At 39.9% G+C, this 24,222-nt stretch overlaps 1 protein-coding gene across 5 annotated transcripts; it reads right to left on the bottom strand.

Moving 5' to 3' along the window:
* Nucleotides 1–284: 284 nt before the first annotated feature.
* LOC146665143 (uncharacterized) lies at nt 285–21,956 on the bottom strand. Of its 5 annotated transcripts, none has more exons than XM_085412631.1 (17): nt 21,830–21,956; nt 21,505–21,608; nt 18,393–18,518; nt 17,533–17,863; nt 17,369–17,410; nt 16,495–17,280; nt 16,052–16,087; nt 15,896–15,963; nt 15,515–15,764; nt 15,259–15,384; nt 14,245–14,288; nt 14,068–14,146; nt 12,564–12,695; nt 12,323–12,490; nt 10,655–10,726; nt 9,102–9,133; nt 285–2,189 (listed from the first exon to the last, which is right to left on the bottom strand). In XM_085412631.1, the coding sequence occupies exons 2-16, from the start codon at nt 21,576–21,578 to the stop codon at nt 9,104–9,106; spliced, it is 2,364 nt and encodes a 787-aa protein (XP_085268757.1). In that variant the 5' UTR covers nt 21,579–21,608; nt 21,830–21,956; the 3' UTR covers nt 285–2,189; nt 9,102–9,103. The 5 variants fall into 5 exon arrangements, with proteins under 5 accessions (XP_085268757.1, XP_085268758.1, XP_085268760.1 ...); XM_085412632.1 differs by having other exon boundaries at nt 285–2,186; XM_085412634.1 differs by having other exon boundaries at nt 12,323–12,487.
* Between the last annotated feature and the right edge of the window lie 2,266 nt (nt 21,957–24,222).

The following is a 24,222-nucleotide window of genomic DNA, read 5'->3' as shown; positions in this document are numbered from 1 at the left end:
TGTTAGAGAGCTGGACATTACAGACACACAAGGAACTAGATACTAACACACACACACACACACACACACACACACACACACACACACACACACACACACACACACACACACACACACACACACACACACACACACGTGCTACATGTTTTGCAGGTAGATTCCTGCCTCGTCACCCTCCACTGTGTTTTCAACACACCATAATTTCACAAATGGTTACAAATGACAGCATTTCCTTTCATTGGTTAAAATTAAAACAGAACCAGAACTTTTTTTCCTCCATTTTTTTTTATTGCTGAAGCCATACATACAATATTTGTAAACAACTCAAACAAGGCAATCAATAAAAAAAATGCTGAAAGTGTCACAATACATTTAGGCAGAATTGAACGTATGTGCACTGCTGACAGGAACACCGGGTTACATTCACTGTTAATTACAGGCTTTTTTTAAACAGAGTGCATGTTGCGATTGTCTTGCAGGTCTCTAATGTTTCTGCAACGCATAAAAAGCTGAAGTAGGTGGCATGTAAATGCACAATAGATAAGCAAAGCAGCCAGACTATAACCTGTTTGTTGAATACAATAAGATTTGTTCACTGAACTGTTGTTACAGTAGATACTTGCATACACAAGTATTCATAGACTTTTTTTTGCAAAAAAAAAAAAGCCATAACAGTAACAAAGCTGGATGTTATTCGTGAAAATGTTTCACGCAGCTGTAGCAGGCCTAGGCAGGATGTGCCAGTGTTAACTTATGATTTGAGGTGTGGATCCTTGTGTGTTTTTTAATTAGAATTTTAATAAGAGCGCCTTTATCAAGGCTTATCGGCTTTCTTACTATTATCGTGCATCATCCATTTTGGAGTTGTAAATTTGACTAAATGACGAGTGAATGAACTAAGAGCCAGTTGCCTTTTGAAGTTAATCACGAGGTGAGTGATCAGATAGTCTGTGTTTTCTCTGTGTGCTCTTCATACTACATCCGAAGAGTCACACTGATGCCATGCTCACAATAGGAATAGAAACTACAATGTTCAGCAGGTAAAAATATTTATCACGTCTTCCATTTTTAGTGAGTACGTTTGCATGACAAGGTATTTAAAAATGACTAACAGAACATGAATGTCTAATAGATTAATCCATCCAGTAGACCAGGGGTTGGGGAATCCAGGCCTCAAGGGCCGGTATCTTGAAGGTTTTAGAAAACCTGTAGGACACTGGCCCTTGAGGCCTGGCGTTCCCCACCCCTACATAGATGTTGATATATTTCTCTCTTGAAGAGCTGAATCACTCGGATAGTTTTGCCATCCTTTGCGAACATCAAAGTCATTCATTTAATGGTTTATTTATGAGTGTTTGTGCACAACTTATTATTGTTAAAAAAAATATTAAAAACTTTTATCAAAATTGTAAACATTAGCCAAAGAGATTTCTTTATTGCTTCACAACCACAGACTTGTTAATTACGTCTAACTGATCTATATTAAGTACATGCAAAGGCCTTATTAAATACGTCAGAAACCCTTTATGATGGATGCCTTAGTAGAAACGAAAACCTACAAAACAAGTAAATTATATACAAGCTTTTCATCCAATATCCAGCTGTGGAGTACAGTATACTTTCTATGGAATCAAAACCATAACTTTCATCACAAAAAGCAGTGTGCATGTATCACTATAAAGCAAGAATACTAATTACTGGGTATAAGCTATATGACATAATGTCAAAGCCCAAATGCACCACATGAATTATAGACCTGCTAATGAGAGCTGAAAGCAAAATAACTTGCAGAATGCTTGAATGAAAAATAGTGACAGCAACAGCTAATGGACAGTTTTAGTTTACTACTGAGTATTAACCATGTAAAAACAATTAGAAAGTGTAATATTCTTTTAAATTTCTTATAGTCACATATCAAGTCAAGCCATCATCTTTTCATTTTTGATGAAACTCTTGAAGCATGGCTAAGTCAAAATAGGTGGCAGTGCAAAGGTACTGATACTGTAAAGCTAGAGCTGGAAGACTTTGACACAGGAATCCCATTATGTCATTCCCTTCTCCCTCATTGTGATGCGAACCTCATGCAAAATACGGGCGTGCTGAAGAGGAACAGGTGTGAACGTAGAGCAGCAGAAGTGTGAGTTTGAACAGGTGTAACTGGGATGTCAATGGTTAGGGTCTCACTCCTGCTATAAAAGAAACAGAAAGACATTAAAGATCAGTTTCTCATTGTGTCCATTGCTGATAAAGTCACTGTTAGAGTAAGGTGAGACACCACAGGTGAATATGTGAATATAAACAGAACAGATATCACCTTGATAAAATCCCACAATATTATTTACATTACATACAAAAATTTACTATTTCTTCTGCAAGTTTCTAAAATTTTATCGAAATAGACAACAATGTGCATAATAACCAATAACCAATATATAAATCTGAACAATGAATAAATTCCAAATGTTGTAAATTTTATTTTGTTGGTACAAAAATCTTCTTTGATGTTGGAAATCTACTTTTATCCCTTAATGAATAAAAAAATATTTTAAAATAGAGAAAAGTAGAAAAAATGCCATGTTTTTAAGGTATAAACTATTTTATATATATCAGCCTCTAAATGGTATTAAAACAAACTTTAGTAAAATCATTGAGATTACAAAACTAAAAAATGCTTTTCTTGTTTCCAACACCACGCTTCATGCTTACACTGTACTGAAGTAACGGTGCACGAGTCACGGTCATAATCGTTATTTTCGTATACTCTGCCTTAGTGGTGTGTTTTATAGAGCAACCTGAAGCAATTTCTACAATGCTGTGAAAAAGTATTTGCCCCTTTCAGATTTCTTCTTTTTTATTTTATTTTCTTTTTTGCATATTGTCACACTTACATCTTTCAGATCCTCAATCGAACAATTTTTTTACACTTTTTTTGGAAAGCTGTGTTCACTTTAGCTTGCCACACTTAGGCCTGATTCTTGGCAGATCTGTTAAGTCAATCAAACAGAACCTGTCAACAACCTTCCACAAAATGAAGGAGCCTAAAAGATCTTAAAGAAAGAAAGAAACTTAAAAACAATGAGAAACAAAGTCACTGACATCTATCAGTCTGGAAATGCTTACAAAGCCATTTCTAAGGCTTTGGGACTCCAGTGAACCATGACGAAGGCCTTTATCCACAAATGGAGAAACCTTGGAGCAGTGATAAACCTTCCCAGGGGTGATCGTCCACGAAAATTACTCTGAGAATGCATCTACAAGTCATCCAGGAGGTCACAAAAGAACCCAGAACACTATCTAAAGAACAGAAGACTTTACTCGTTAGATTAAGGTCATGATTCAACAATACAGAGTTCCAAGGAGAAAACCACTGCTGACCAAAAAGAACACAAAAGCTCGCCTCACATTTGCCAAAAAACATCTTGATGACATTTGGGAAAATATTCTGTGGACTGAATAGACAAAGGTTGAACTTTTTGGAAGGTTTGAGTCCTATTACATCTGGCATAAAACTAACACAGCATTTCATAAACAGATCATACCAGCGGATCATACTTCAGGACCTTGACGAACCATAAATTCTGCTGTCTAGCAGAAATCCTGAAGGAGAATGTCAGGCCATAAGTTCATGGCCTGAAGCTCAAGCTCACTTAAGTTATGCAATAAGACAATGATAAGAAACACACCACCAAGTCCACCTCTGAATTGCCCCCCAAAATAAAAATACAAACAAAATGAAGGTTTTGAGTAGTCTGGACTTAAATCAGATTGAGATGCTTTGGCATTATCTTAAGCAGGCCGTTTCCATCCAGTGTGGCTGAACTAAAACGATTCTGCAAAGAGAAGTGAACCAAAACTGCTCCACAGCAATGTGAAAGACTCATTGCCAGGTATCACAAACACTTAATTGCAGTTCCTGCTGCCAGTGGTCACACAACCAATCATTAGTTTTAGGGAGCACTTACTGTTTCACACAGGTCCAGGTTGGTTTGGTTAACCTTTTCCCTTAATAAATGAAATTTTCATTTAAAAGCTGCATTTTGTATTTATGCTTATTGTTAAAATTTATTTGAATATCTGAAACATGAAAGTGTACCAAATATGCAAAAAACTAAGAAATGAAGGAGGACATACTTGGCCATGTTTGATATGGGCCTCAAACATTTTAACAGACAATTTAACAGACAATACTTCCACAGATACAAGAGGGGAAAGCAGCTTAAAACTGATCAGTGCATATTTTCCTTCAAGTGTGTCAACTTTAAAACATAAAGATCATCAGCCACTAGCCTCAGCATCATTAATCAATGCTTTCACGACCATTGTTCTCTATAAATACAATATAATGCATGTTCAGTGCCGCTGTTGTTGTTGTTCAGAGTTAGGACACTTTGCTTTGTGACTGAAAGCTGTAACTTGGTCATTTGCCCTTTACTTCATTGCTCAGCCGTCTATTTCTGATGAAGAAGTTGGAAGGCTACAAGCAAGGAGTGCTATTTAGAGTTGAAGTTGACACTCGACAAACACTTTTCCACTCCTATTGTTCACACTTTGGCCCAAGCACTGATGCCTTCATGTCAGAAGAAACGTGATATTTGAACACGAAGAAGCAAGGCAGCTTTATTATGCCAAAGTCAATATCTTTTTCATGATTTATGTTGTAAAGTCAAACGTTTTAACTTGTCCTATGTAGCTGTGGTAGCTCATCTTAGGTTTTTATCATTAGCACTGAGTGAATAAGCCTGGTGATCGAGCCCGATTTGCTTCTTAAATGGCTAGTAATCCTTTTCAGCAGTCAGTTGTAATGTGACAATCAAGCAGCTGCACTCTGGTATGCCTGACAGCTCTCTGACACTCCGCACGGTTCCCCAAGTCCAGGTGGAACTTGGGGAACAGCCCACAGCAAAAACATGACAGTCATCCCAGGAGTCTGGAACTTTCTTTATACTGGGAAACAAGGTCAGGGTGAGGGTTTTTTTAAATATAGATCGCAGTGCCACAGAGCTGAGCCCGTGCCCAAAAATCTCCAGCAGCAGATTTGATTTACAGTGAGCAGCTACGCTGGTAGAAAGAGAAGTTGGTGGGTAGTAGTAGTTACGAGCTCCTGCTGGGCTATAAATCAGTCAAGGCTTATTGTACTTGTCCAGTACATGTTTTGAAGAGCAGACACACTTCATCTCAAGTTTGCTTCCCCCAGGACTGACCAACATAAAGCCCTGGTTTAACATGTACGATGTTCAGCTTTGCAGTGTTAAAAGAAGTATTCACTTTGCCCGAGTGAAAGTAGAGCTAACCCCAATGTAGAGACACTAAAAATATCTCCAGCAAAAGGACTAATTTGATATTTTAGGAAATGTGTGTTGTCATTCGCCCTTTACTTTATTCTAGGCTGTCTATTTCTGATAAAGGAAGTGGTGACCTATACCACACTTAAGTTTGTAAATACAAAGCTACAGCTATGTCTGTGAAGGAAGAAAGGAAGGAAGAAAGCTACAGCTAGCAGTTGGTTTGGTTACCAAAGGGGTTCTGGTCATTGGAGACTCCATGAACAGGAAGTCACTGGATAAAGACAAATAGTCTAGAATTTAACCCACTTGAAATTATACGCAGATTTATTTTCTTTTAAAGTTTCTAATGACCTTTTAACTTTTACCAACTCGGGAGATTCTGTTATTTTAATATTATTAGACCTCAGTGCTGCTTTTGACACAGTAGATCACAGGATTCTTATCTCTTGACTGGAACAATGTGCCGGAATTAAAGGGCTTGCTTTGGAATGGTTTAAATCCTACTTATCTAATCGTACTTTCTCTGTTAGATTCAGAGACACATTGTCTCCAAAGACGACCCTTTTTTGCGGGGTCCCCCAGGGCTCTATCCTTGGTCCAGTCCTTTTTTCAATTTATATGCTCCCGTTGGGATCTATTTTTAAAAAATATGGAATTTCGTTTCACTGTTACGCAGATGATTCTCAGATTTACCTTCCACTAAAATGAAAATCTGTGAATCCTCTGAAGGGACTGTTTGATTGTCTAGAAGATGTCAAGGCATGGATGGCTCTAAATTTTCTAAATCTAAATGAACAGAAAACTGAGGTCATTGTCTTTGGTCCTTCTGACCATTATGACCATGGCCCCTTAGAAAGTGATAAAAAACCATTTGCAAGAAATTTAGGGGTGATTTTTGACAGCAATTTAACATTTCATAAACAGATAAATAATGTAGTCATAACCAGTTTCCTTCATCTTCACCTAATTACAAAAGTTAAGCCCAGACACTTCACACCTCCTCTATTCACCCTGCTCACTCCCCCCCACCCCCAACTGCAGCATCCAATACACACTCAACACAAGGCTCCAGCCTGTCTCTCTCAACCACCCAGGTTAGGAGGGAACTGAGGAGGATTAATGGCAAGAAGGCAGCGGGTCCAGATGGCATCAGCTCGAGGGTCGTCAGGTCCTGCGCGGACCAACTGTGTGGGGTGATGGAGCACCTCTTCAACCTGAGCCTGAGGCTGGGAAGAGTCCCACAGCTCTGGAAAACCTCCTGTGTTGTACCAGTGCCAAAGACTTCACGCCCCAAGGACCTCAACAGCTACAGGCCGGTGGCTCTGACATCCCACCTGATGAAGACCCTGGAGCGGTTGGTCCTGGCTCAGCTTCGGCGCCTAATAAGCTTATCACTGGACCCACTTCAGTTTGCCTACCAGCCTGGCATTGGAGCGGATGATGCCGTCATTCACCTCCTACATCGTTCCCTCGCTCACCTGGAGACCGCTGGAAGCACTGTGAGAATCATGTTCTTTGATTTCTCCAGTGCCTTCAACACTATTCTTCCCTCGGTTCTAAAGGACAAGCTGGTGAACTCTGGAGTGGACCATCACCTCACTACCTGGATCCTGGACTACCTCACCGACCGACCACAGTATGTGAGGACTCAGGGCTGTGTGTCGGACAGGGTCGTCTGCAGTACGGGGGCCCCACAGGGAACGGTTCTGGCTCCGTTCCTCTTCACCATCTACACTGCAGACTTCTCCCACAATTCCACCCAGTGCTTCCTGCAGAAGTTCTCTGATGACTCTGCAATAGTCGGCCTCATCACTGATGGGGACGACAAGGAGTACAGAGGTCTGACCCAAGACTTTGTGGACTGGTGCCAGCTGAACTACCTCCAGATCAACGCCAGTAAAACCAAGGAACTGGTGGTAGACTTCCGCAGGCACAAGCATTCTCCACTGCAACCACTGAACATCCAAGGTATGGACATTGAGGCTGTGGACAGCTACAGGTACCTTGGTGTTCATCTGAACAATAGACTGGACTGGACTCATAACTCAGACGCCCTCTACAGGAAAGGGCAGAGCAGGCTGTACCTGCTGCGGAGACTCAGGTCGTTTGGAGTGGAGGGCCCACTCCTGAAGACCTTCTATGACTCTGTTGTGGCTTCTGCTATCTTTTATGGTGTGGTCTGCTGGGGCGGCAGCATCTCTGCTGGGGACAAGAAGAGACTGAACAGGGTGATCCGAAGGGCCAGCTCTGTTCTAGGATGCCCTCTGGACCCAGTGGAGGTGGTGAGTGACAGGAGAACGGCGGCTAAGCTGTCATCCCTGATGGACAACATCTCCCACCCCATGCAGCAGACTGTGACAGCACTGAGCAGCTCCTTCAGTGGGAGACTGCGGCACCCACGGTGTGGGACGGAGAGATTTCGCAGGTCTTTCCTCCCCACTGCTGTCAGACTCCATAATAAAGACTTTAACTGATCAAGCACACACATCCATACATATGCAATAATACTAAGTGCAATAATCCTTTCTGTCATCGTTGTATTTTTACTCAGTTGTATATAGTATTTGTATTTGTATTCTATTTTTATCTTATTGTATATTTATTTTATTTTATTCTACTGTATATAGTATTTTATTTTATTCTATTCTGTACAGTTGTGTACTGTATTTATTCTTATTGTATTCTAATTTTTGCCTCATAACTTTTGCACTGTCCACTCCTGCTGTGACAAAACAAATTTCCCACATGTGGGACTAATAAAGGTTATCTTATCTTATCTTATCTTATCTTATCTTATCTTATCTTATCTTATCTTTCTCTGTTTCAGAGATTTTGAGAAAGCGATCCATGCCTTCATCTCATCTCGCCTCGACTTCTGTAATAGTCTCTAGTCTGGTGTCACCTCTTCATCAACTGGCCGACTGCAGCTAGCTCCTAACTGGCACACACAAGCGAGATCATATATCTCCTATACTTGCATCACTACACTGGCTGCCAGTCAGCTTTTGAATTGACTTTAAGATCTTAACACTTGTTTTTAAGTCGTTGCATAGACTAGCCCCTACATATCTTGCTGTCAAAGGAGCTTGCAAAGAAAGCCCCTACATATCTTGCTGATCTCCTAACCTGGTATTCTCCCCCAAGATCCTTGAGGTCTGCAGACCAAATGCTTTTGGTTATCCCTAGGTCCAGATTAAAACACAGAGGAGACCGGGCATTTGCTGTGACTGCCCCCAAACTTTGGAATACATTGCCTTTGATTATCAGATCCTCCCCAACACTGGATACTTTTAAAAGTCGTCTAAAGACCCGTTTTTATTCTCTGGCTTTTGATTCATCATGAGTTTGTTACTATTATTCTTTTTTATGATTTTATTCTCTTTTTATGATTTTATTCTCTTCTAAAATACTATTCTGTTTTTTTTTATATTTATTGCCTTGTCCATGTTATTGGACAGTACTTTGGTCAACACCTGTTGTTTTAAAACTGCTATATAAATAAGTTTGAACTTTGAACTATTGTTTTTTAAATGATCGGTTGTTTGCCCTAATTTCCCATCTCTGTAAGCTAGCTAGGTGTCACTTCATATTAACTCTACCATAAGAGAGTCTATCTGTTTAGTATTTGTTAAACCTTTTCTCTGACATTAAACAAGGAACAACTATTAAACTCTTTTAGTGGTATATTATAGTTATGCACAAGTGTTACTGTATGTTAGACTATTTATTTTTACTTGTGCAATGATAAATGTTCAGTATTGAGTAAGGGTACTTAGTTACATTTGACCACTGCATACAGTCACTTCAGAAGCTTACCATTAACGAGAAAACTTGCCTCCCACAGCCACCTGTGCAAGCAGAAGGAATAAAGGAAACAAAATAAATGAGGGAAGACAAATCATCTACTGGTATTCAGGCAAATTATCATCTAAGTATTCACAGTGCTTTCTTTTTTCCATATTTTGTTCCAGATGGATCAAATTCATTTTTCACCTCAAAGTTCTTCATACAGTGCTCCATAATGAAGGTGAAGGTGAAAAAAAAAATGCTTGATACATTCTCTGACATGTATTAAAAATAAAAAAATAACATGTACATAAGGATTTACAGCCTTTGCTCAACACTTTATTGAAGCACCTTTGGCAGCAGTTACAGCTTCAAGTCTTTTTCAATATGATCTTAGAGGTTTGGGTCATAGTCCTGGTGGAAAATGAACCTTCGCCCTAGTCCAGAGTGCTTTTGTGCAGCTTATCATCAAGTACATCTCTGTAAATTGTTGCATTCATCTTTTCTCTGACCCTGACTAGTCTCCCAGTTCCTGCTGCTGAAAAACATCCAAAAGGATGATGCTGCCACCACCATGCTTCACTATAGGAATGGCACTGGCCCGGCCATGAGCACTGTCTGGTTTCCTCCAGACATTACTCTTGGCATTCAGGCCAAAGAGTTCGATCTTTGTTTCATCAGAACAGAGAATTTTGTTTGTTGTGGTCTGAAAGTCCTTCAGGTAAGCATATGGCAAACTCCAGGTGGGCTGTCATATTCCTTTTGCTGAGGATTGGCTTCCATCTTGCCACTCATACAGGCCTGATTACTGGAGTGCTGTAGAAATAGTTGTCCTTCTGGAAGGTTCTCCTGTCTTTATCAAAGTCACCATCGAGTTCTTGGTCAAGTCGCTGACTCGGGCCATTCTACCCTAATTTCTCAGATTGGCCGGGCAGCCAACTTTACCAAGAGTCCAAAGTTCTTCATTTACAGGTGATGGAGGCCACTGTGCTCCCAGGGAGCACAGTGGCCTCCATCAGTGGCCAGAGAAATTTCTGCACTTTTCCCCAGATCTGTGCTCAATGCCTTAGACTTCATGGCTTGGTTTGTGCACTGTCTAGTATGGGACCTTATATAGACAAGTGTGTGCCTTTCCAAATCATGTCAAATCAACTGAATCTACCACAGGTGAACTCCAGTTAAGTTGTAGAAAGATGTGACAGATGCTCAGGATGCATCTGAGCTCAGTTTTGAGTATTTTTATTTATTTATTATATTTTGTAATAAATTTGCAAGAATTTCAAGCAATCTTTTTTCACTTCGTCATTATGGTGTATCGTGTGTAGAACTTTGAGGTGAAACACAAATAAGACTATAACATGACAAAATGTGGAACGAGTGAATTACTGGAGCAGCCGTGTATCTTATGTTTTTACTTAAGATTCCAAATAAGTAACATCAGCTTGGAGTCACATTTTCACAAATGACCACTTTCACTCATGTATTAGGTAGACTACATCAAGAAAAACAACTATTACCACATCATTGTAAATCCTTTAAAACACTAACATTGCCCCTTCAAAGAACAGTGTCTGTGTCTTTACCTTTCCAGGCGTAGAGCCCTTCTTTGCTTCCCACATGCCACGCTTATTGCCCACATCAGCTGGTTTCACATCCTGTCACAAACAAAATGCACAAAAAGATTGTTAGCCCTGGGAAGTGCCAGAAGAAATATTTAGACCAGCTACTTAAGCAAAAAGTATAGAAAAGAAGAAGCTTTTATCCAAAGAAATTTCTCAGCAGAAAGCACAGAGGTACTATGAGTAAATTGTCTCAAATGTTCTCCTCAACCTACTTTAAATTAAATCAGATAACTGAAAGTGTGACCATTTTTATGGTGAGGAATGAGAAAAAGTAGCAATAACTTGGACTGTCTGTAAAACATTGGAGAGCTTTCCTTATCGGTCCTCTAACAGATTTGAAGGGCTTTATAGAACTGCTTTCATCCTGAGAAGACAGTGATTCCTTAGTAAAGGGTTTAAGTGACATGTTTAAGCAAAGGAGAACTAAAAACTAACATCACATGAAGTATGAAGTCATCAATGTCCAGGGAGTAAATGTACCAAATGATTTCCCTTCAATGGATGCAAATACAGTTCCCAAACATATTTATTAGGCTTCTGGTTATTACTGGTGATATTGGTGAAGTATATGCAAAACCTTTACCAGTTTGACGAGCAGACAAAAAGCAGCAGGAAAAGCTTGAGTGAGGATAGCTGAAGGAAAGAGCACAATTAAAGAGGACAGAAAGGCTGAAAAATACCACTAGCACAGTAAAGACACAGTAAAGATTTAATGCTAATATCCACACATGCACCAGACTGCGGTACAGCTTCAACCCATCAGGGGGAAGTGTTACTGCAAGAGTAACAGCAAGGTTACAGAACTTCTCTGGCCAAGATATTTGATACCAAAGTTATCTTGCTCATAAATTTTGCTTAAGAACAATGTCACACGTCATCTACCAACCTTACTCCCCATGAATGTGTCTCCAGACAGTTTTTACTAGCAGCTGGTGTCTGACTTTAAGAAGAGGACACAGTGCTCACTGACTACCCTAGTACACATTTATTTATGCTATATGACCATAAAGAGAACAAATTAAATCATTAAGTTTCCATCTACTTGTTGTGACATGTCATAATATGTGATAGCTATGAATAGATATGACCCTTTCCTCCTTTTCCAAAGGACACTCAAAGTATGGACTCATCAGTAGGACTAAAACATGCATTTCAGGGAGAGTTAAATGCAAACTGAGATTTCTGTTTGAAAATACTGCAGTTTTCTGGAATATAGGATTTAAATACAAAATAAATTATGTTAAAAGGATAGGTGTTTCACGGCTCTTCTGTTGTCTGCAATAGATAAATACTTTTTTTTGCTTCTGTACAAAGATTTCTCATGGGTTCCTGGTCAAATAAATTAATTGAAGCTTTTCCCATCATGTGTACAAGAACTCAGAGAAAGCCATGACAGCATATGCTGTTCAGTAAACTCTCCATGTGGTGCTGCTAGACTTAAGACAGCAGCACCGTCCAGCCCTGGAGTGCAGACCCAAAGGCTGCAGCCAACAAAGGACAGGCATGTTGATGTGCAAATGAGCACATCAGCATGTGCAGAATATCAAGGGATTACTCTGCTGAAGACTGGCGTCTGATTTACAATAGTGTGTGGATGTGTGATCACGGCAAGGATTTATCAGGTCTTACTGCGGGCTTTGCTGCTGCTGCTGGTGCTGGCTTTGCAGCTGCTGATGGCGCTGGTGCCGGTGCTGCTGCTGCAGGTGCTGGCGCTACTGTCTTCTCGCCTTCTGCCGGCTTTCCCGTCCAACTGTTGACACGTCCGGTCACACTTCCTTTGATACCGGCCACATCCTGCTGAAGAAACACTTTAAATATGCAATCACACACTAAACCACACTAAGCCTCTTTCTGTCTCATTCTCCGTTACCTTGTTTGCAGGTGAGGGACTTTCAGAGGTGCTGCCCACGTTGCCTTTCTCCCACATACTTTTGATGCTGCGTGTTCCCCCCGTAGGAATATCTGCCACTGGAGACTTGGGAGATTTTACATCTTTGTTTCCCTGTAAAAAGATAATAATAATAATAATGGACTGCATTTATATAGCGCTTTTCTAGGCACCCAAAGATGTATTTAGTTACATTTACATGGGCAAACACAGGAGCAAGCTCAGGGACACAAATAACAACATAGATTTAAATTTACCCAAGAACATTAATGTACTTAAGCACAATTTTAAGATAACTGTGCTTCATTTCAATTTATCAATTTTATTCTACTATTTACTGAGATAAAAAGCCTCAAAATGATGATCGGCACTTTTCAGAGCTTTGACATTAGGTCCATGTTGCAATACAAATATAACTAACTGTAACTTTTAATCATTTAGTACCAAGTGAAGAAAATACAGCTTTAAAAAAAAAAAATTTAATCTACACATATTTAATTTGAAATATACACCCTTCATATGTGTATATTTCAAATTCGCAGGCTAACATTGAACATTTTATCTGCTACATTTACTTAGATAAGATTTTAAATCTTATCTAAATTTAAATCTTGATGGCTCCTCAGTCTTAACAAATATTTACTGTCCAGCTTTTTTTTCCATTACCATTTTAGTCAGACTCACATTAGTTAAAAATAATTATTCTTTCCATCTACAACCTATATTTGGAAGTATTGCTCTGTTCTGGGACCTACCCACCCATCTATGTGCATACATGGAAGTGTGGGTAAGAAAGGCCTGGGACAGGGAGACCACCAGCAAAGATCTCCCAAAGGGTATGGAGCAAAGGAGGAAAAAATTACAACAGACAAACGCTAATCAAGTCAGACACCAGGATGAGCTGGGCTGAAGGTGGGTTGTAAAGCACAAGTAAGCAGGATAAGCAGCTTAAATAGTGGCTGCAATGAGATTTGCCAATAGAACTTTTTCCAGGTAATCATTTTGATTTGAAATAGTAAATAAACAGGCATCGCTAATTAAATATGTGTAGATTCTATTGTATTAGGTGGAGAATCTTAATTGGTGTGATTAATAATACCTGTGTTTACCTTCTATTTCATATGAAATAGGTCTACTGGATGTGCTGAATGTGAGTCATTATGAACCGTGGGTTGAGCTTGACTGTGTCATCTGACTGAACTAACACTACACTTCACCTCTCAGCCTGGTTTGACCCATTAATAGAGATGAGTCGATGACACTTAACCATACATATGATGTGAGACTTGCTCCATTTAAACCATTTACACCAGAAAAATGTGTTTCTCGTGTAGCTGATGCATCATACTCTGACTTCAAATGGACCATCTTAAGGTTGTTGCATTGGTTGCAACTTAAAAGAATATATGTTCAAATAAAACATGACTATTACTGCTACCTTTATTAAGGATGGTGATTAATATTTAACATAGAGATCAGCTCTCACCTGGATGGCAGAAGTGTATTGTTCCATTCTGTTGCCAATCTTGGAGACAATAGGAGTGTGTGACACTCTGGCTGTGGTGCTGCACAGATGAACCAGGCACTGGGCATTAGTAAAAGCCACCAACCACTTATTTATCGTTTTCTCTTGTACTGGAAAAAAATCTTTTTTGTGGCTTACCTTTTCTGGGCTGATTTACTGAGGAATTCTGCCTTCTCCCCAATCTGCACAAAACAATGTGGATTTTTACACCAAGTAGCGTTTCAAAGCCACAAATCACATTCTGCAACTCAATTCAATTCTATTTATATAGCGCCAAATCAGAAGAACAGTCAGGAAGGGGCAGCAATCTGCCATGACCGGTCAGTGCTGTGAGGTGGGGGGACACGACAAAAGACACACTCTATAAAAAAAGCTATGGTAGCGTTGCACCACAAGGTGTCATTATTTTTTTTAATCAATAGCATACAGCTTATATCAGTGGAATTAAAACCAGAACTTGATAAGGGAATGCCAAATGAACAAAAACAGTAGTCAGGAAAAAATGTTTGACCATAAAGGGAGAACAACAATATCTGTGCTCCACTTCGCACAAAGCATGGAAACAGGGGGAAACAGGTTGGCTGGCTCTGTCATCAAGTAACAAAATGAACCAGGCAGCACTCCAAATCATCTCACAGTATGTGAGAAAACCTAGATTTGAAAACGAAACAGTGTGTTATTTGCTTAGTACATGTCGTTGAGTCTCTGGTTGCCTTCCAACCTCATGGTGACAAAAAAAAAAAAACTCAAGGAATTTCTTTCAATTACATAAAAGTTTATAAAAACCAGATACATTATTTATACAAGACAGCTATATTTTACAGCCTGTACTATTACAGTGTCACTATTTTCAAGAGTTTACTCACACAAGTTATAATAAAAGCATTTTTCTCTATTCAGCTGGGTTTTCAGATATCTGGCTATGACTTCAAAGTTTGTTATTATTATAGTGCTCAAAGTATAATAAAGCATTTATTTAAATTACTCTAAAAAGATACACAGACACTTTTTGTTTCTACTGTGGATAAGTGGCCATATGTTTAGCTGGCTTTGCAGGATCTGGGCAAATACAACCGAGACTGTGTGTGTAAACTCAACTCAGTGAACCTTGTGTGACAACTAAGCCGTACGAACCAATTCTCAGACACTCACCTTAGAGGAGCCTTTGGGACTGATAGTAAAGGTTGGTTTTGTAGACCCCTCCTCCATCTGTTTCTTCTTCTCTGCAGCCTCCGCCCTCCTTTTCTCTATTTCTTCCTTCATCCTCTTTCTCTCCTCCTGTTACAAAAGCCCCATTTTGCTGTCACATTTCTGTAGCCACACATATGATAAATAGCACATATCCAAACCCATGCACTGTCTTAAATTGGTATATTTAACCCCTGAATGTCAAATAACACATCCTCGCCTGCTCCTTGGCTTTCTTTTCCTCTAGCGCCTGTTTCCTTTGCCTCTCCTCTTCCTCGAGGATCTTCTTCCTCTCCTCTCTCTTCCTCTTCAGCTCCTCCAGCTCTGCCTCGGCACCCTGCTGCTTCTGCTTCATCTTCTCAAACTCCTCACTTTCCGCATTGTTTCGTCTGCGCTTCAGCTCTTGCAGTTTTCGCTCAGCCTCCTGTCGCTCCAGGTCTTCTGCTTTAGTGGAGGGCGGATTGTCCCTGCTCGCAAACAGGCACAGTTTATTTAATTCACATGTTAAAATATGCAGATTAGACTTAACAGTGATCAAAATCATTGACTGTCTATAAGCAGTGGTCCCATTACATTGTGGAGACAGTTTGCCAAGATGTACCTTGATGTCTTTTCTGTTTTCTTTAATTTACTTTCAATGACAGCTCCATTCTGTTTGGTTGGTTCAATCTTTCAAAAAAGACGGGAAAAGAAAAGTTTTTCTTCCATAAAAGAAAAATAAACACATATTGAATATTGACAGCTAGTATTGTTTTACCTTCTCCTTAAACCCAAATCTCTTCGGCTTCTCCTCCTTCACACGAAGATGTGAAAATAAGAGAGAAAGAAAAGATCAGCAAGCATCCAGTGTTACACACACACACACACACACACACACACACACACACACACACACACACACACACACACACACACACACACACACACACACACACACACACACACAGGACAAAGGCCATCAAACAATAGTGGAGTACTGGTAGTGAATGCAAAGCAGATGTAAGCTAAAGAGCTATGACACTGCAGCATCCTTGATATCACCACCTCCAGCAAAACACTGCGACTGCACTGTGATCTGTGACCAAACCACAAAACCACATCACACAGCAAAGCAAGAACAAACCCACATAAATAAAGAGTGTTTTTTTTACTTTGCAAATAGTTACATTAACACAAAAGTCCCACAAATCCCATCAATACCTCCTCTTTCTTCTTCTTCTCTTCCATCTCTCTCTTTTTGCGCTTATCCTCTTCCTCTTTTTTCTTCTTCTCTTCAGCCTCCTTTTTCCTTTTTTCCTCCTCTACTTTCTTCTTCTCTTCCACTTCCCTTTTTCGTCTCTCCTCCTCTTCTTTCTTCCTTTGTTTCTCCTCTTCCTCCTTTTTCTTCTTCTCTTCCATTTCCTTCTTTCGTTTTTCCTCTTCTGCTTTCTTTTTCTTTTCTTCCATTTCCCTTTTCAGTTTTTCCTCTTCCTCTTTCTTCTTCTTTTCCTCCAGCTCCTTTTTTTGCCTTTCCTCTTCCTCTTTTCTCAGTCTCTCTTCCACCTCGGTGTTCTGCTTCTCTTCCTCTTCTTTCTTTTGTCTCTCTTCCAGCTCTCTTTTCTGTCTTTCCTCCTCTTCTTTTTTCATTTGTTCCTCCATCTCTTGTTTTTGTTTTTCCTCTTCCTCTTGTTTAAGCCTCTCCTCAGTTTCCTTCTGTTGTTTTTCCTCTTCTTCCTTCTTTCTCCTTTCCTCCTCCTCCCTTAGTGTCTTTTCTTCCTCCTCCTTCTGGAGTTTTTCCTCCATTTCCCTTTTTTGTCTTTCTTCCTCTTCTATCCTCCGCTTTTCTTCCATTTCCTTTTGATGCTTTTCTTCTTCTTCTTGCCTCTTCTTTTCTTCTTCTTCTTCATTGTCAACACCAGGCGCAGGCTCATCTTCAGCATCTTTATTTTCTAAACCTGGCTCCTCAGTGTCCACCTCTGTTGCTGCAGCCTTCTCCTCAGTCTCTTCCTACAAAAACAAATTAAATTTACTTCCCGTCAGTTTTATGGAGTTGGATTAATGAGTCTAAAAGAGGTAAAAAGACATAAAACTCTACCTCATTTTCTGTTGTTTGTGTTCTTGATTCTTCAACAGATTCCTGACAATCACAACAAAAATAAATCAATTAATCAATAAAAAAAATCACAATATAAAAACTTTTTTCCCCAGTAAATACATTATAATTTATAAAACAAACAAAAAGGCTGAAACACATCTTACCTTCTTGTCCTCCTTTGTGTCTTCTTCTTCTTTCCTCCAAGAGTTAGTATCAGTTCTCGTCACCTCCTTCTGGGCAGATTCCTCCTCCTTCTTCTCCTCCTCCTCCTCCTCTGTATTTTGTTGCCTGCTGATGCTGATGAAAGTCTGCTCTTCCAATGTGACGTCTGTGCCATTGGTGGTGCCAATTGTGGGATCGAGCTCCTTCTGTCTCTCCATGGCCTCCTTCATCCTCTTTTGCCTGCGTTCCTCCCTTCTGGCGAGGCGCTCCAGCAAAGCTTGATCATCATCTGCCCCTTCGTTTACGGCCGTGGAGGACTCTGTCTCTGTCACGCTGAAAAATTAAAGAACAAAAACAAAACACCAAAGATTAAATTCAATCAAAGTCGAACCTCAAAATCTTGGCTGCTATCAAATGTTTTGGTCTGATCAAGTGTGATGAACCCACAAGTCTTTCTGAGTGGAATTTTCTCCTGTGGCTAACCAGCGAAAACATCAATCCAAGAACCTCACAACCGCTGGAGCTTTCCAAATATTAAGGCTGGAGGGCTTTATCAATACCAAACACTTAGATAGGCTGTAGAGCTGCTGCGTTTTTCTTTTTCTCTCTCTCAGTGACGCTTACACAGGAACAAAAAAGCATTTGAATAAAATTAAATGAAAAAACACTTTTTTGTTTTTTGTGACACAGTTAATTTGTGCAATAGGCCAAGGTAATAAAATGTGCTGCTTTTATACACAACAATTCAACTTGTGTGTAAATTTATTTTTCATACGTCAAAAAAAAGTTTTTTTCATTAAGAAAACCCCTAATGGGAAGTTACTTATTTAACCTCATTCTAGATGATGGCTACACATCTTACCTGTTAGTGTCGATCACCTCAGTCGTACCAGATTCCTCTGAGTCTTTCATCTTCTTTCTCTCCTCCCTTGCGCGTCTCCTTCGCTCCCGAGCCTCTTCCTCATCATCATCATTGGTGTTACCTGTCCTGAAAGAGCACATGTGCAGAATTACAGTCTTTTGTTTAAAATGCATTTTAGTTTTTTGGGTTAAACCATGAAAACACGTCAATCCACGTGAAAGCTACTTTGGCTTAATGGCAGCTTTTGTGCTAAAATATCACTGTCTAGTGTTAATGGCTAAAACACCCAATGAATCCAAGGTCCACTATTGATGAGCTGTCTTTAAAAATTATACTCTAGATCAGATTTCTAATCCCTAAACCTAACCAAGGAAGTTAAAAGAAGCAGAAAATAAAATTGGTATAATTTGTGATAAAAGGCCCGAAACACCCTGTGAAGTTAAGCCACAACTGATGATGTGTCCCGCTGGTAAAGCTTTCAGGCTGCCTTTCTTCATAGTAGCCATCCCTCAAGACTTTCTTCATTTGAAGCAATGCATTATCAGAGATTGTAACATCTAGTCCTTTATTGAATCTGTAAATGCCTTGGTTTGGAGTTTGTGATATAGTTTCGGCTCATGTTTTGTTTTTTGTTTTTTGCCTATCACTTTGCTTGTGTATGCCTATTAGTTTAACTTCCTGTCTCTGTCTTTTTACTACACGTTTGCCTACGTGAGAATGCTGGATCGTTCCCAATGGTACTTTCCTCTTCTAGTATTTGTAATAGTATTAAAAGCTGACTGCAAATTCACTTTGACGCTGTATAGATGAACAGATGAAAACAAATTATGGACCTAACTGTAAATGCTTTGAGCTCCATGGACCTCGTGGTTGTGCCTACTTTACTTGTGACACACTATGACATGTTATGTAAGGCTTTAGTGTAGAGTGGAGTTTCCCATACACATTTTATTTTATGTTTTTAAGAAACCTAAAGTGACAAAACAAGTGTTTTTCCTGATAAAAATTTAAAAAACTTCACATAAATCAAAAACACAATTTCCTCCAAAAGAAATATGTGATATGTGACATTTTTATGTTGACCACATGAGAAGCTAAAGCCATACCATCTAAAGCTGATTTTAAAAGACACGATGAAGATTTGAGATACCACAACTGAGAGGAAAATAGTCTATAAGAAATAATTATAAACACACGTGCTACACATGCAAATGTCACATCCAAGAAGATGCGTGTACTTCAAAAGACTGGCTCACTTGGGACTTAATACTACAACATGTAATATATGAAAAAGGGAGAAAAAGCAACAGAATAGGGATGCAGAACAATGCTGTTCCTCTCCATCAACCCCATATCTCCTGTCAGTGACTTTCATCCAGCTTTGAATGCTTCCACAGTTAATCTTTCAACATGCCTGGGAGTATCTTTTTAAGTATTACCAGGCTTTATGAGACAGAGAGGGAGCTTGAAATGGTCCATTGATAGCACACGGGTATTATTTCCCTCTGCTCTTCCTGAATCTGCGAGGCAATCTTTTACAGATGTTGCGAGAGGTGGAAGGCAACCGCAAGAATCCTTTCTGTCTTTAAAACAGCAACAAAGACCCAAATGAGGCGGAAAGCCAATAAATCCACAGGCAAAGATTTCTCCAAGTGGCACGGATCACCTAGAGAAATCAGTGAGGAAGCAATCCAATTAGAGAGAACCCCAGCCAAAGCTTGAAGCTTCCTGACTGAGTGCTGTCAAAATGTCACAGTTACATTTCCAGACAACCAGCCCGAGGGACACGAAGCATAATAAATGAGGGGAAATATGATGGGAGCTACTTGGCTAACAGAGGTGCTGAGTGAAATGAAGGAAAGAGGCTAAAAAGCTCAGCTCAAGCAGTGTAAGTCTGAAGCCCTCGGAGCAGGCTATTATGCACTGGAATAAAAATGACAGTCAAAACATTCCAGTGTCGGCAGCGTTTGGAGAGGAACTGGAAGGCATAAAAGGAAGGGCAGGCTGGTTTGGCATGGCCGGCTGTGAGAAAATTGCAAGGAATGCTCTTCGTTGCTTGGGCACTGATGGCACATCTGATATGACAGCACCCGACTGGAAAAAGCACAACATGCTGGGCTATGTTTGGACATCTTGATTATATGATCACATAAAGGATTAAAGTGATCATAATCTTTTCAAATCCATTCAGAGAGTAAAATGCAGTGACCGCAGTGTTTGATCATCAGTTTAATTAGCTCTGCGATTAAACACTTCTGACATCTTTAAGTGTCAGCATCTCTCACTTTGTTTCTACTCCACCTGAGGTCACAGCAAGTACAAACCTTCTACTTTACACCACTGGGGTGGATATCAGCACCATCTTTTAAACATTATTGTTTAATTTACTGAGCACATGAAAGAGACTGAATGAAACAACAGAGAATGAAAGGTAAACCCAAACAGCAGCACAGATGACGGTCCCCTTAATGAGCTCAGGATAGTGTGGAGATCATTGGGCCATTATCGGCTCTTCCTTCTGCTCCGTGTGGAGACAAAAAACTCCATCATGCATCCTTCCATACATCAAACAACATATAGTATGCATATATAGAAAGGCCTGCTCACTGAGCATGTGTCCATGAGACGAACCAATCATCGGAGGGCACAGAAGAACGATCAGAAGAGGAACATCTTGTTTAATGTTTTCAGAATGGCTCACTGCACCCAAGGGTTTAAAAGTGTCACCACAGATGTGACTGGGAAACAGCTGCTGTTTAAAAACTAAAAAAAAAAGTGTGTGTGTGTGTGTGTGTGTGTGTGTGTGTGTGTGTGTGTGTGTGTGTGTGTGTGTGTGTGTGTGTGTGTGTTTCGGAGTGGGTGAGTAGGCCCTGCTAATCAAATATAAAATCTATCCGGTTTGTTTTGTGAGCCGACACAAATACTTTGCATGCTAACAATGCTAATGAGGCTTTAATTTAAGATGATGTGGTGTAAGATGTTCTGATATTCACAGTGCATTCACCCTTTTTTTGTGAGTTTCACTTGTAATTTTAAGTCTGCATGCTCAGGACTGTGTCTTTTGTGTGTGTGTGCATGTGTTGTTTTGCGCAGGTTTTACAGGATTACTCACTTTTCAGCTTCAAGGCGCATCTGCTCTCTCCTTTGCCTCCTCAGCTCCATGCGGCGGTCAAAGTCGTCATCCATGGTGGCCAAAAGGTTCTCCTTGCTTTCTCACTAAAAGACACAAATATAATGTCAGCATGAGTATCCTAAGTTAAATGAAATGGACATTTACTTTTTAATGCACATGTAAAAAAAAAGTTTAAACTCAATTAACAGCAGCTTGTAGGGTCCAGATTAACAGACACACATTGCAATATGACAAAGGGCCCACCCAAACTTTTTTTAACATATGAAAAAATCAATAAAAACTTCTGTCTGCTGGTTTACAATACCTTAGCAATAGCGAAAGTTTAGTCCACGGACAACAGAGACTCCTCTCCTGTCATATATCAGCTCCCACAGTCTGGTTTATATCTCAGTCCTTCTGCAGCGCAAAAAGAATTCCTGCTTGTCTTTGCAGTGACTACAACTACCAGAAAAGGCAAAGCCTGCCTCTCTGCTCTCCTTTTTTTCTTTCTCAGCCTCCCTCCTCCTCAGGCAGACTCCTGCTCGCTCCCTCTGACTCTCACTTTTCCCTCCCTGATCTCTGAATTTGGACTTAAACTTTGTCTTATTCTGCTTACTGTACCTTGTCTGCTTTATCTAGCTTATGTCAGATGTGTCGGTTTTAATTTATAAAGGTTTCCACAGAATTATTCCGTGCTTCTAAAACGCTATTCACTGCACAACACTTACTGGTCACAGGACAGCTTTGCAGTGCGCAGTGGTTTATATTTCAGCAATTAGCCTGGCATGACGTTGGTTTTCAGTTGCCAAAGAAAAAAAAATGCCATTAGCCTTTTAATTACTTTTTTCCAACTAATAATTACTATAATGAATAATATTTGTAATTACTGGCTCTGTACTGGACAGATACATTTGTTATTAAATAGAGGAAGAAGAGTGCAATTTTTTCTCTCTCATTAAATTATTCAAACATGTTTGACTCCTCGTGTTTCCCTATGCTGTTATTGTAGTTTCATTGAAAACAGATAAAGAGATCCAGTGGGAAACGCAATCTACAAACAGGTTTCTTTGAACTTCAGAGGCGGGGCATTCCTGTGCATTTAAAAGGTAATTAGAGTTTCCAGCATCACAGATAAAATCATAGTTCTTGTAAAAGGTTGCCAAAGCTTATAATCTACAATCAACTGTTCAGCTAGATCAATCAACTGAAAACCAAAGCCCCCATTTTAGTAATAATAAAGCTGTAATCTGGCCTGCAGGGTTTCCCAAAGCTCACTAACGTCATACAGCCTGTGCCCAGTAACTAATTGCTAGTCTTTCTGGCTTAGAGAAAAGAACTGAGGGTTCATTTAAATGCACAGACTTAGATAAAATGGCTTCTTAGGCTGACACAAAATCCTTCATTTATAGCAGTTTTTGTGTCCACAGTGTCCTCCCACTACAGACATGGATGCTAAGGTAACTGATGGTTCTTGGCTGAAAATGTGAGTGTGAGGGGGAACTTTTGTGTGTGTGAGTGTCTGGCAGTCCTGTAGGAACCTGTCTAGTGAAATCCTGCTTCTACTCCACTGTCATCACATCCCTGGTTGGTTAAAATAGCTGAAGGACAGCAAATTATTGAAAAGTTAGGGAATAAACCAAAGTATATATTTATAAATGGGCTGCTGCTGATCCCACATTTGTTATTGGAATAAGACTGCTCAAATCCAGTGTTCAGCATGCAATAAAATTATAGTTTTCCAAATGTTTGCTCTTTCTTTGGATGAACATGAAGTTGTGCAACTAGCCAATTGCTCCTACAGTGGGGCAAAAAAGTATTTAGTCAGCTACCGATTGTGCAAGTTCCCCCACCTAAAATGATGACAGAGGTCAGTAGGGATGGGTTCTGACATAAACGGTAGTAACCAGACCGAAAAGCAGCGCACATTTCGGTGCTTTATTTTGGTGCTTTTTTTTCCTGAGCTGTGATACACTTCTAGCCAATCATTTTACGTTTCCGAGGATAGTAGGCGGGGCCAGGTACGTACGTTCTTTTATGCAGAGCTACAGATTAAAAATGCCCAAGGCGAAGCGGTCAAAAGTCTGGCTGTACTTCACAGCAAAATATGCAAACTCAGCAGCCTGCAACAAGTGCTTTAAGCTGATACTGTGATACTGTCAAAGGAAGTAATACCTCGAATCCGATGAAACACCTGGCAACGCATAGCGTTTTTTTTTTAAAAAGCCGAGAAATGCGCCGTATTTGATGGCAGCAGCAGCCGTTCTTCTCTGCGTGAGTAGCTTAATGTTGTTTGTGTGTAATTTACGTTGAGTAGGCTAACCACGTTATTACATTAATGCATGTAAGGTAAACTAGCAAACATCATCATAGCTACATGCAGCTGTCTTCTTGTTTGATGGCAGATACTCCCTTCACCCTGGCCAAAAAGGCTAAAATGACCAAAGAAAAAGAGGGAAACAGCTAAACATGAGAGGTTTTTGGACAAAGTTTGTATTTTTTCCATTGTTTAAGCACTGCTTCCAGCTAAGAGTGATACCATATATGCCCCATAGCTGCAGAAAAGGCTAACATTGTTATCTTTTTACAAAAAACCAGCTGAATATGAGAGGTTTTTGGACCAATTTTGTGTTCTCCATTCTTTAAGCACCGGTTTGAGCACCGTTTGAGCACCGGCACCGTTTCAAAAGTACCGATTTGGCACCGGTATCGGATAAAACC

Source organism: Rhamphochromis longiceps, linkage group LG7 (genome assembly GCF_057381845.1).
Source record: "Rhamphochromis longiceps isolate RC_006_pf linkage group LG7, R_longiceps_female_GT1.1, whole genome shotgun sequence".
NCBI classification, from domain to species: domain Eukaryota; kingdom Metazoa; phylum Chordata; class Actinopteri; order Cichliformes; family Cichlidae; genus Rhamphochromis; species Rhamphochromis longiceps.
The sequence above is the reverse complement of the archived record's forward strand: the minus strand, read 5'-3'. Positions and strand labels throughout refer to the sequence as shown.

What these genes read in the sequence shown, in the direction of transcription:
- LOC146665143 (XM_085412631.1), bottom strand. Translation starts at nt 21,578, where the DNA reads ATGGATGACGACTTTGACCGCCGCATGGAGCTGAGGAGGCAAAGGAGA. An exon ending in CAGCAGCAGCAAAGCCCGCA is followed by an intron (nt 10,727 to 12,322) that starts GTAAGACCTGAT and finishes TGTTTGTGACAG; the next exon opens with GATGTGAAACCAGCTGATGT. An exon ending in AGGGCTCTACGCCTGGAAAG is followed by an intron (nt 9,134 to 10,654) that starts GTAAAGACACAG and finishes CTGCTTGCACAG; the next exon opens with GTGGCTGTGGGAGGCAAGTT.